Source organism: Myotis yumanensis, unplaced genomic scaffold (assembly GCF_028538775.1).
Source record: "Myotis yumanensis isolate MYYU_CA2020_CCGP unplaced genomic scaffold, mMyoYum1.0.hap1 SCAF_2, whole genome shotgun sequence".
Lineage (NCBI taxonomy): Eukaryota > Metazoa > Chordata > Mammalia > Chiroptera > Vespertilionidae > Myotis > Myotis yumanensis.
Window position 1 is genome coordinate 66,838,608 of NW_027223753.1, and position 12,891 is coordinate 66,851,498.

Consider the following 12,891-nt stretch of genomic DNA (forward strand, 5'->3'; position numbering starts at 1 on the left):
TCTTATTTGCAACATAGTACATAGTTGCTTAGAGTTGTAGCTCAGAGGCCGGCAAGTGAGGCGGGGAACGTTGGAGTCTGCAGTCACTGAAGCAAGCCTCATGTTCGCTTCCAGCTGCCTGGCTGCCGGCCGCCATCTTGGCTGACAGTTAATTTGCATATACTCACTGATTAGCCAATGAAAAGGGTAGCAGTCGTACGCTAATTACCATGTTTCTCTTTTATTAGTGTAGATAATTGGTATAAAAGTTTAGTTTTATGCTTAAGATATATTTAGGATTGGTGCTTTTGTATCTCAACTCTGTACTTTCTGAGCATATTAAAGAATTTTAAAGGGAGTTTGTCATTGGATCTAACTTTGTTTTAAAAAAAAGTTGAAAAAGGTATCTACTATTTACTTTTAGAGAAGGGATGAAATTTTAGTGTAGGAAAGAGTTGTGAATGGTGGATGAAAGTGTTAAGCTTATAAACATAAATTAACATAATGTAGATGATGTAGACAGTTACTACTACCTGTAACAGAACCTGTTCCGACAAAAATGATCACTGAAAATTTTCACAGGCCAAACAGCTATTTACATTCCTTTGGCTAAATCATCTTTCTTTTGTCAAGAATATTATTTCATTGCCTCGTACTGATTCCTGGCATTTCCGATACAATATTTTTTTAGGATAGAGACGTAATTGAGTAGATGGAATATCTCATTTCGGTTGTTCTAGATACAAGAAAGTTACATTTTCCAATAGCTTTCACTGTAATTAAAAGTTTTAGGAAAGTAGTAATAGAAAGTACTATAACTTTTCTTATCTGTCCTCACAAGCCCTTTTTTTTTTTCATCTTAAATTACTGATTATAGTCTGTGTATCAACCTGCTCCTTTCCAATAGGTGTTTGAGCCATATCACAACAAAAGGTGGGAGTAAAAATAAAGTTACTAAAAATTCAGGTCTATGAAAAGGAACAGGGAAAGCAACATGCTAACCACATGTGGTTCATAGTTAATTCTAGCTAATATAGTTGCTAAGATTGAATAACAGTTTTGCCCTTAAGCTTCTTGGAGTATGAGTTCTCTTTATCAGACATAGGAAAGCATGACTGCCTTAGTAATGACAGATTTTAATGAATTCTAAAAGAATATTAAATAGTATAATAGAAAAACCATTAACAAAACAGCACTACTGTGTCAAGCATAAGCCCCGCTCTCAAATTGCTCATAGTTTGTGGGGTGGTCAGATAAGAAAATGAATAATAGTTTAAATTGTATTCATACTATTAGAGCATCTTGAAGAGATATTTAATCTAAATTCTAAGAAAGGTCATAAGCAGGAAATTCTTCCTCAGGAAGAATTGTGGTGAACTTGGACAAAGTAAAAGTTAATTGACAGTTGAATAAAAAAAAGGTAGTGAATCCTAAAGATATAGCGTGCATACTAGCTGAACCAAGAGAGATTGTCTTTATCAGTGAACTTCTATAATTTGATTGGAATTTAGGAAACAAACAGAAAAGAAATGAGAGTTGAAGTAGGCAAGGGCTGTTCTTAACAACCTATAAATCTTAGTACCATGATTCTGAAATTAAGCAACAAAGTTTATGGGATGCCTCAGCAAACGCTCAGGTTGCTGCAGTATATTTTAATTTCTTTTAGGGAAACATAGTGACACTATTTGTTGGATACCATGTGAACTAACTGGAGTCAGTCAAGTTTCAGTATTAGATTATTCTACACTCCCTTTGTAGGATGGACCAGCAAATGAAGGTGGGAATATCCAGTTTTATTTTAAGATTTGAGAAATTGTGAAGGTACCCAACAGGCAGATACGTCCTATTAATAAGTAACTATGGCTATTAAAGAATGGAATAAAAATGTAATTTTTTCTTTCAGGTGGTATCACTTCAATCAGTTACTAGGTTATAAGTATTAAGTTATTTGGCACTAACTACTTAATAAATGGAATTGTTAGATGTTTCCTTTAGACTATGGGGCATAAGGAAAAAATTACTGAAACACTAAGGTCACCAGGAACCCAGAAATTTAGAGAACCCCTCTGGTTTGGTATTAATATTCAAAAACAAATTTGTGAAAGCAATTCATGTGATGTTTTCTAAGTTTATAAGGATAGAAATAAAGATATTTGGAGGAATGCAGTTACCTTAAACTTTTTCATTTTAACATTGTTTGTCTCAGTGCACTTTACCTGAAGGTAGACAGCAGAAATATGGGATTTTATTTTTTGACAGTAGTCTTATATGCTAGTGTTTTGATAACCAGCTAAAGGTGTATTCATAAACTTTGGAAACTGAATAGATAGATGATAGGACTTATATTCTAGACATTTTGGTGCAGGTAGAATATCTTTCTATATTCATATAGATAAGAATCACATTAAGGCCAATAGATATAGATCACCAATCCCAGGAATTCTTAGTCAAAGAACCATAGAACCTGTAAATTATACATGCAAACATGTAATTTTCTTTGTTCTACTGTGGTTTTGTTTGTTTGTTTTGTTTTATTTTTTGGTTAAAGTTTGAAAGGGATTCTTGGCCCTAAAGCAGTTAGGAACAGATTTATAGATAAACTGCTTTGTTTTTTGCATAGTGTGCCTATTGGCATAGGTTTTTTAGAGGTTAAGGATTAGATGTAAAAAGTATTTACATCAAGAATTATTTAAAACATATACTTTTATTGATTTTAGAAAGGAAGGCAGAGGGAGAGAGCGAGAGAAACATCAGTGATGAGAATCATTGATTGGCTGCCTCCTGTACGCCCCCCCCCCCCGGGGATCCAGCCTGCATCCTGGGCATGTGCCGGGACTGGGAATGGAACCTTGACCTCTGAGTTCATAGGTCGATGCTCAGTCACTGAGCCACACAGTCCAGGCTGCATCAAGAATTTAAATAGAACTTAATTCTTGTGTTGAATTCCCAAAGAAGTTAAAGAAAATGTTTTAATTAATTAGATCTGTGGTTTAAAAGGTACATAAAGGCTGCACAGTAAAAAGTAAGTCTCTCTCTATATCCTTCACAAACAATTTCTCTTCCAAAAGGTAAACATTTTCTCTAGTTTATTTCTCAATTTTAAAACCAAGAGTATTATAGTAATGGAGTATAAAATACTGAATGATGCTAAAATATAAATTTGGTTTTTTTAGATGTAGATTATATGGGCAACCTGATTTGATTTTCAATTTAAGATAAATAACTGGTACAAGTTATTATCTTAGCTTCTGTCAAAGGACATAATTTAGGTATGTTTTATAGTGATGATGTTTTTAAAGTGGGTCAACCAAATTATCAGTTGGGATAATTAGCCATGAAATATATAAGTAGAGTTCTGAATATAGCCTTTCCAAGCCTTAATTCATTAAAAAGTTGTTAAAAGAATATAATTTTATTTTTGCCAATGTTAGTTTATTGTTAAGAGTTTTCTCATAGAAGATAAAATGGAATTTTACCTTACTATGGAACTTAATAATTTTCACTTATTAAGTGACTACAATGGGCTACGAATTATGTGTGGAGCTTCACATAATATTTTGAATTATCACAATATCTCTGAAAGGTGGCCAATATTATTATTTATATTTTTTAGACAATTAAACCAAGTTTTTGATAGGTTAAATAACATAACCAAGAATCAGAGTTTGGGCATTGGATGTATCTTGGAATCATAGAATATCGAAAATCTAAATATTTTTACACGATCTTTGAATTGTGGATATGTTGTAATTATTTTAATATAAATTTGTCAGGTAATGCTACTTAGTTGAGTGAGCAGTGTTTGAACTTAGGGTTTTGTATGGTTATAATAAAGGTAAATAAGAAGTCTGTTGCTTATTAAGGAAAGAATTGAATGTAATATACTTAATAAAGGATTGCTTTATATATAGTTTATTCTTATGCTGTGCATTTTACTGAGCAGCTAACTTTCCTAAACCCTCACATATATGTTTATTTTTTTCTGTAGGGAGATTCCCGAAGTCTTCCATTTTCTGAGAACGTGAGTGCTGTTCAAAAATTAGACTTTTCAGATACAATGGTGCAACAGAAATTGGATGATATCAAGGATCGAATCAAGAGAGAAATAAGGAAAGAACTGAAAATCAAAGAAGGAGCTGAAAATCTGAGGAAAGTCACAACAGATAAAAAAAATTTGGCTTATGTGGACAACATTTTGAAAAAATCGAATAAAAAATTAGAAGAACTGCATCACAAGCTACAAGAACTAAATGCACATATTGTTGTATCAGATCCAGAAGATGTTGCAGGTATATATATATATATATATATACACATATATTTTATTTGATGTCTATATGGTATAGTACTAATAAGAAATATATTATTTTAAAAAACAGCAGGTTTTGTGATGTATACTTTTTGGCTTTTCTGAAAGTTACAGGGTCTGTATTTTCTCTTACAGTTAAGGTCTTGTTTATATTCTGTTCAGAAGTGCATTAAATTGATGAATATGAATTATTTAGTTAGAGATGAATAATTTTGCGGCCTACTCTCTTACCCTCTGTCAGTAAGATATTACTTAGAGTTATTTTCCAGTATTAATGTTTTGTATTGAGTCAGCCATATGCACTTACCTGATTCATCCTTGTGATCAGCAGCTCGAGTTTGCCAGATGACTTTTTAAAGTTAAAAATGCATTCTGTGACCAAGGGCTATTTTTATTCTTTGCAAATGTAATTAATCAAGCCTATGACCTTTGTTCTTCATGCTTGAAGCAACTAAATTAACAACTAAACCACCGGTATATTGTTTAAAAAAGAAGAAAATTTAAAAAGCCAAATATTACTTTTTTTCTTAAATATAGAAAATAGAAGGAAAATATAACCCATAAGTGCAACAGAAGAATATAATTTTTTAAACAGTAGAATTAACAAATGTTCATGTTGGAATTTTTTTAGTGCTACAGAAAGTAAAAATAGAAAAACTACCTCTCTCCATCCTAGCCATTCTCTCTAAAAGTAGCATTACTAACTTTCTGTTGAGTATTCTTCCAGAAAAAATATTTGTATATTTGTATCAATATTCATCCATTCATATATACATACTTTCTAAAACTTTTTACTAAAAATTATTTAATGTATATTTATCTAATAGTTTTTTTCTTTGCAAAGATGATATTTTGAGCAAGGTATTTAATCTCTATAACTTAATTTCTTCATTTTCAAAGCAAAGGAGTGGTATATGTAGCATAGTAATATATCTAGCACTATAGAAATTTTAGAAGAAACAGTAATCAGGTAATAAGAAATAACAGATATAAGTAAAATGAAATTTAATTAGGAAGATAATAAATTTGACTAAGAAGCTCAAATGACCAATCTCAAAAGTTGCATAAAGTATTTCTGATATTAGTATATTTGACAGAACTTGTTTTAATGCCTCAATTTCAACATGTGGGACTTACCATAGGGATTTCATTTGGAGAACTCTATATAGAGATTTCAACCTTGTAAGAATAATTGAATCTTGAAAATGAAAGAAATCATAGAGAAACAAGCCTTCTTATTTTAAAGCTTAAATAATCCCAAAGATGTGAATCACAAAGCTAGCTAAAAAGAACTCATTAACTCCTCAGCTAGTAGTCTCTTACCCCCACATTCAATAATTACATTATAAATGGAAATTTGTATTAGGAAAATGCTTTTTTTAGCAGTGTTATATAAACTTTGAAATAGCCTGTTCTGTTGGAACTCTGCTGAGCTCTACATTTTTTGCCCATTACTTCTTTAGGAGAGGTCTAAAATAAGAAACAGCGCTGGAGTTTTAAACTCTGTTTATTTAGAGAAAACATTTTCCTCCTCACAGAATACCCATAACTACCTTGTAATTGGAATACAGAAGAGTTTTTGCCAAACAAAAGTCCCGTTTCCCCAGTCCTTTAAACATTTTTTAACTTTACTAAAGTATAAATTATATATGATAAAATGCACATATTTCAAGTTTATGATTTGATGAGCTTTAACAAATGTACATACCCGGGTAACCTTCACTACAACCAGTGATTCTGAACCTTTCCATCACTTCAATGGTTCTCTTGTATACATGCATCTCAATCAATCTCCAATCCCCATCTCTGGTTTAAGCAACCACTGGTCTACCTTTTATCACTTTAGTTTAAATTTGTCTTTCCTAGAGTTTCATATAAGGAAATGATCTTTAAGTCTTACTATCAAATATCTTTTCTCCCTTAAAGCCAATTTGGATATCCCTGTGAAACCTTCCCTGACTTTCACTGATTGTCTTTTCTGTTCTGCTTTGTCCATTCATTATTGTATTATGTTATACTAAAGGCCCGGTGCACAAAAGTTTGTGCACTCAGGGGGGTCCCTCAGCCCGGCCTATGCCCTCTTGCAGTCTGGGACCCCTCGGAGGATGTCCACCTGCTGGCTTAGGCCCGCTCCCTGGGGGATCAGGCCCAAGCTGGCAGTCAGACATCCCTCTGGCGGCCAGGCGCCCTTAGGGGATGTCCACTTGCCAGCGGGGAGCAGGCCTAAGCTGCAGTCGGACATCCTTAGCACTGCTGAGGAGGCTGGAGAGGCTCCCACCACCACCACTGTACTGGCTGCCATCAGCCTGGCTTGTGGCTGACCAGAGCTCCCCCTGTGGGAGCACACTGACCACCAGGGGGCAGCTCCTGCATTGAGCGTCTGTCCCCTGGTGGTCAGTGTGTGTCATAGTGACCAGTCATTCCCAGTCCTTCTGCTGTTAGGGTCAATTTGCATATTACCCTTTTATTATATAGGATAGAGGCCTGGTGCATGGGTGGGGGCCAGCTGGTTTGCCCTGAAGGGTGTCCCGGATCAGGGTGGGGGTCCTGCTGGGGTGCCTGATCAGCCTGGGTGAGGGACTGATGGCTTTTTGCAGGCTGGTCACACCCCCTTCAGGGTGGGGGCTGATGGCTGTTTGCTGGCTGGTCAAGCCCCCCCAGTGGGAACCCTCACCCCATGGAGGTTTGGCCAGCCTGAGTGAGGGGCTGATGGCCGTTTTCAGGCTGGCCACACCCCCTTTAGAGTGGGGGGTCCCCACTGGGTTGCCTGGCTAGTCTGGGTGAGGGGCTGAGGGCCGTTTTCAGGCTGGCCAAGCTCCCTGGTGATGGAAGCTCCCAGCCTCTCCTTTTTTTCTTTTTTTTTTTTTTATTCTGGGGTTTATTTACCTTCTATAATTGAAACTTTGTTGCTTTGAGTGGAGCTCAGAGCCAGGCAGCAAGTGGGAAGCTTGGCTTCCTCCATCATTGGGGCAACCAAGCCTCCTGCTTGCTCCAGCTCCATGGCTGCTGGCCGCCATCTTGGTTGGGTTAATTTGCGTATAGTCCCTCTGATTGGTGGTGGGCGTGGCTTACGGCGTAGCAAAGGTATGGTCAGTTTGCATGTTTGTCTTTTATTAGTGTAGATTGTACATGTTTATATCACTTACTAAACTGTATGCGCCTTCAGGGCAGGGATGTGTTTTCAAGATATATCATAGAATCTGCAACATAGTAGGTATTTAGTTGTGACTGTTGCAGCCCAAAACACAAACAAAAACACCCCAGCAAATAAAAATACTGTGTTAGTTGAGGTAATTAATACCAAAACATAATTTTTTAAAATACATTTTTATTGATTTCAGAGAGAAAAAGAGAGAGAGAGAGAGAGAAGAGGAGGGGAGGGGAGGGGAAGGGAAGGGAAGGGAGGGGAGAGAGAGGGGAGAGAGGGGAGAGAGACCAGAGAGAGAGGTGGGGGGAGGATAGAGGAGGGAGAGGAGAGAGACAGACCAGACAACAGAACAACCTTCCTGAATGACAAGTGGGCAGGGGGCTGGGCGGCAAGGCAGCTGGGACTGCTGTGAGGGCAGAGGCAGCTGGGATGCGAGGGCTGAGCCCCTTGCACGAATTTTGTGCATCAGGCCTCTAGTTTTATAAATAAGAAAGTAGAGTGATAGAGTTAATTATTGCAGATGTGAATTAAAAGCAGTCTTTCTAACCACTTACATAGTAACCATTGATACAATGCAGACTTAAAATTTGTTCTTTCTATGAGTCATCGATTCTGCTTACATAATCCCTCTCCAGACAAGAATTAGCCAAACACTTCTGTTAATTCACATATACATGCTTCCTGATTTTTAATGGAGTTACATCCTGATAAACCCGTTGTAAATTGAAAAATACCCTAAATTGAAATGCATTTAATACACCTAACCTACCGAACATCATAGCTTAGCCAGCCTACTTTAAATGTGCTCAGAACACTTACATTAGCCTACAGTTGGGCGATTATCTTGAATTTCATCTCAAAAGCAATTGCTGCCGCCTTCTCCTTACCAGAAGCAGGAGACTCACATGGGCATTTCTGTAGACATGATGGGATGCGAAAACACAATATCCAAAAAACTAGCAATACAGTACACTGTAAACTACTGGTTGCTTACCCTTGTGATCATGTGGCTCACTGTAGTGGCCCAGAATCACAAGAGAGTATCATACCGCATATAGCAGGAAAAGATAAAAATTGAAATTTCAAAGCACAGTTTCTACTTAATGTGTATTGCTTTTGCATCATTGCAAAGCTAAAAATTGTAAGTTGAACTGCTATAAGCTGAGGAACATCTGTGCTTTAAAGAACTGAAAGCAAAGTACCATGTCCTTAAGTCATCCTGTCACACCTAATCTAAAATAAATAATTTTATTAACCTTAGTATGTAATGTAAAAAATATGAAATTTTATGGCAATCTGACCCAAAGTTTATGTTGAACTACCTTTAAACCTCTATATTGTTGCTTGTAATGCTGCCAAATCAGTAATACTGTAAAAGAATAAGCCACTTGCAAAGAGAACTATTTTTTAATTTTTTAATATATTTTATTGATTTTTTACAGAGAGGAAGGGAGAGAGATAGAGAGTTAGAAACATCGATCAGCTGCCTCCTGCACACCTCCTACTGGGGATGTGCCTGCAACCAGGGTACATGCCCTTGACCAGAATTGAATCTGGGACCTTTCAGTCCGCAGGCCAACTCTCTATCCACTGAGCCAAACCGGTTAGGGCTATTTAATTTTTTATATACCTCTGAATGCCTGCATTTCCAAGATTTATTTTAAGTAAATTCAAATTTTAACTGGTCTAATTAGCATACTAGCTCTTTATTATATAGGATAAGGATTTTTATCAGATGAACTTAGAAACTTTTAACTATAAAACTCTCTGAAATATTACTTAGTATAATGTCAAGATCTGCTCTTTTGGGACTGTTATTTGTAAAATATATGTATGTATTTTTAAGAGTAGTAAGAAATGAATTCTATAAAGTAGAGTGGTAACCTAAGCCTTAGTTGGCATCTGAGACTCCAAAGCAAAGAACCAGTTTCCTGATTCTTGGACTCTTGTGTATCTCTAAAGAAGTGGATAAGAATAATTTTCATATTTTATTAAATATAGCTAATAATATGTGTAGTATAAGCCCCTTTATTTTCATCTCATTTCCTTTTCTTATTAGCTCTTCTCATTGCCATCTTTTCAGACCCCACCAAACTTAGATTTTTACCCATTGAGGTAGTGAATATTTTCTTTAACATCTAGAATATCCAGCATATATAAAACTAATAGTATTAGGATTTTTGGAGTTAACCTTGGAAATTCTTTTAAATTCTGCAGATATAACTATATTGAAGTTTTGTATTTTAATGACCAAAGTTCAGTTTATGAAGTCTTTCTTTTTTATTATTTTATTTTATTTTTTATAATTCTTTGTTGTTGAAATTATTACATATATCCCCCTTATTGCCCCATTTACCCACTCCATCATGTCCCCGCCCCTCTCCCCCACCCCAGGTCTTTAGCACCCTATTGTCTGTGTCCATGGGTTATGTTTGCAAGGTTTTTGATTGATTACCTCCCGCCCACCCACCCACCCTCCCTCCAAGATTCCACACACTGTTCCATGCTTCCATGCCTCTGGATCCACTCTGTTCATCAGTTTATTTTGTTACTTAGATTCTACATATGAGTGCAATCATGTGATACTTGTCTTTCTCTAACTGACTTACCTCACTTACCATGATACTCTCCAGGTCCCTCCATGCTGTCTCAAAGAGTAAGAGATTCTTTTTTACTGTTGCATAGAATTCCATGGTATAAATGTAACCACAGCTTTTTTGTCTACTCATTTACTGATGGGCACTTGCCTATTTCCAGATCTTAGCTATTGTAAATTGTGCTGCAATGAACATAGGGGTGCATACATTTTTTCTGATTGGTGCTTCGGGTTTCTTAGGATATATTCCTAGATGTGGGATCACTGGGTCAAGTGCCAGCAGTGTAAGATAGGGTTCCCTTTTCTCCACATCCTCTCCAGCACTTGTCATTTGTTGATTTGTTGATGGTAGCCATTCTGACAGGTGTGAGGTGATACCTCATTATCATTTTAATTTGCATCTCTCTGATGATCAAGTGACTTTGAGCATTTTTTCATATGTCTCTTGGCCATCTGTATGTCCTCTTTGGAGAAGTGTCTACGGTATTTAGGTCCTTTGCCCACTTTTTAATTGGATTGTTTGTCTTCCTTTTATAAGCTGTATGAATTCCTTATATATTTTGGATATTAACCCTTTATCAGATGTATCATTGCTAAATATGTTCTCCCATACAGTGGGCAGTCTATTCGTTTTGTTGATGGTTTCTTTTGCTGTGCAGAGCTTTTTAGTTTGATGAAGTTCTATTTGTTTATTTTCTCCTTAGCTTCCTTTGGCTTAGGAGATGTATCAGTAAACATGTTGCTATGAGAGATGTCTGAGATTTTGCTGCCTATGTTTTCTTGTAGGATCTTTGTGGTTTCACGACTTACATTTAAGTCTTTTATTCATTTTGAGCTTATTCTCGGGTATGGTGTAAGTCGGTGGTCTATTTTCTTTTCTTTCTTTCTTTTTTTTTTTTGCATGTATCCAATTTTTTCAATACCATTTATTGAAGAGACTGTCTTGACTTCACTGTATGCTCTTACCTCTTTTGTCAAATTTTAATTGAGCATAATGGCTTGGGTCTATATCTTGGTTCTCTTTTCTGTTTCATTTATTGATATGCTTCTTCTCGTGCTAGTACCACGCTGTTTTGATTTTGGTGGCTTTGTAGTATAACTTGAAATCTGGTATTGTGATTCCTCCAATTTTGTTTTTCTTTCTCAAGATTGCTGCAGCTATTCAGGGTCTTTTTTGACTCCATATAAATTTTTGGAGTATCGTTCTAGCTCTGTAGTAGTACATTATATAGATGTACCGCAGTTTGTTTATTCATTCACCAAGAACATTAGGGTTGTTTTCTAGTTTTTGGAAATTTTCAGCACAGCTGCTATAACTACCCATGAATAGTTTTTTGTGTGAACATGTTGTCAGTTCACTTTGGTAAATACTTAGAAGTGTGATTGCTAAGTTATATGTTAGAATATATTTAGCATTGTACACAGCTGCCAGAATGTTTTCCAGAGTGGTTATAGCATTTTTTTTCTCACCAGCATATATGGGAGTTCCAGTTTTTCACATCCACTCCAGCACTTGCTATTATTGATATATATTTTTAACCAGTCTAACAAGTGTATAATGATTGGTGATATACATCATTGTAATCAGAGGGAGGAAAGAGGAAAAAGCGCCATCTTAAGGAGAATTTATTAAATAACTGTGCATGCCCTGGGTACAGGGTTTTGTATAAAAGGCTAAGTGACCAGCCGACCCGCTGGTAGGTATGATACACATTGACCACCAGGGGGAAGATGCTCAAACGCCGGAGCTGCCAAACGACAGCAACTTTGCAGAGTGCCCTCTCGCACTCTGGACCCCTCGGGGGATGTTGGACTGCCGGTTTCAGCCCCATCCCCACAGGCCAGGCCAAGGAACCCCACCTGCTAGAGGGATCCTGCTCACTCCGTAGACGCCCTTCGAGCCTCAGAGCTGCCCCAGGTGCTGCCAGCCAGGGAGGAACCTGCAGGAGGATGGCTCCAGGGCATGTCTAGCCCATCTCGCCCAGTCCCACCAGCCACCTTCTAATTAATTTCTTTTCAATGTGCACGCATCTGTACACTGGGCCTTTAGTTTAATATAGTAGATACAAGCAGTTCTGAATTTTTAATTTGATTTTAGATAGAGAGGAGAATCATAGATTTGTTGTCTCTACTCATTTATGCATTTTGTTGTCTACTCATTTATGCACATTCATTGGTTGATTCTTGTATGTGTCCTTACTAAGGATCAAACCTGCAACCTTGGCATATGGGGACAATGCTATAACCAACTGAAATACTCTGCCAAGGCCAGTTCTAAAATTGTTAATGCCTTGCTTGCTTATTTCACCTTAAACAAAAAAGCATGTTACAACCCACAATTTTATACACGCACTTTTGGTAAAATAATAATAAAACTAAACCAGAGGTTGTACCAGCTATAAAATATTTCAGCAAAATTACTTCATTGGTGACAGCTGACAGAGGTTATCCTGAGTACTCAAAATAGCTGGTTAATCATCCATTAATAATAAATGAGCACTCATTATAATCTGAGCAGGTTCCAGATGTCTTTATAAGGTAATCATATCTGGTTAAACAAGAACGTTAGATTTTAGGGGAAATATAAACTGTTAATATAACTGTAACACATGGCAAGGTTCTGGAGAAGTTTATTTTTTAAATATCGGTTTATACGTATCAAGCGAAAACCAAAATGTTGACCAGTGAACAGTAACTAAAAGACTTACAGATGACAGTTTGTGAAGGAGATAGATTAGCTAGTGCTTCAGCATACTACTACTTTTACTAGTTTAGATTTGGCTAGGTTTACTTCAACTATATTTTCTCCTTTTTTTAAATGCAGTAAATAGCCTCAGTTCAGAAGCAGGCATTCTGGCT

General features: G+C 36.5%; 1 protein-coding gene across 3 annotated transcripts in view; it reads left to right on the forward strand.

Moving 5' to 3' along the window:
* PKN2 (protein kinase N2) overlaps positions 1–12,891 on the forward strand; it is a 158,669-nt gene that overhangs the window by 45,020 nt on the left and 100,758 nt on the right. For all 3 annotated transcript variants that reach the window (XM_070405524.1, XM_070405521.1, XM_070405523.1), the window contains exon 2: positions 3,968–4,268. In XM_070405524.1, the coding sequence (XP_070261625.1) occupies positions 3,968–4,268 (301 nt within the window). The remainder of the gene's footprint in view (positions 1–3,967; positions 4,269–12,891) is intronic.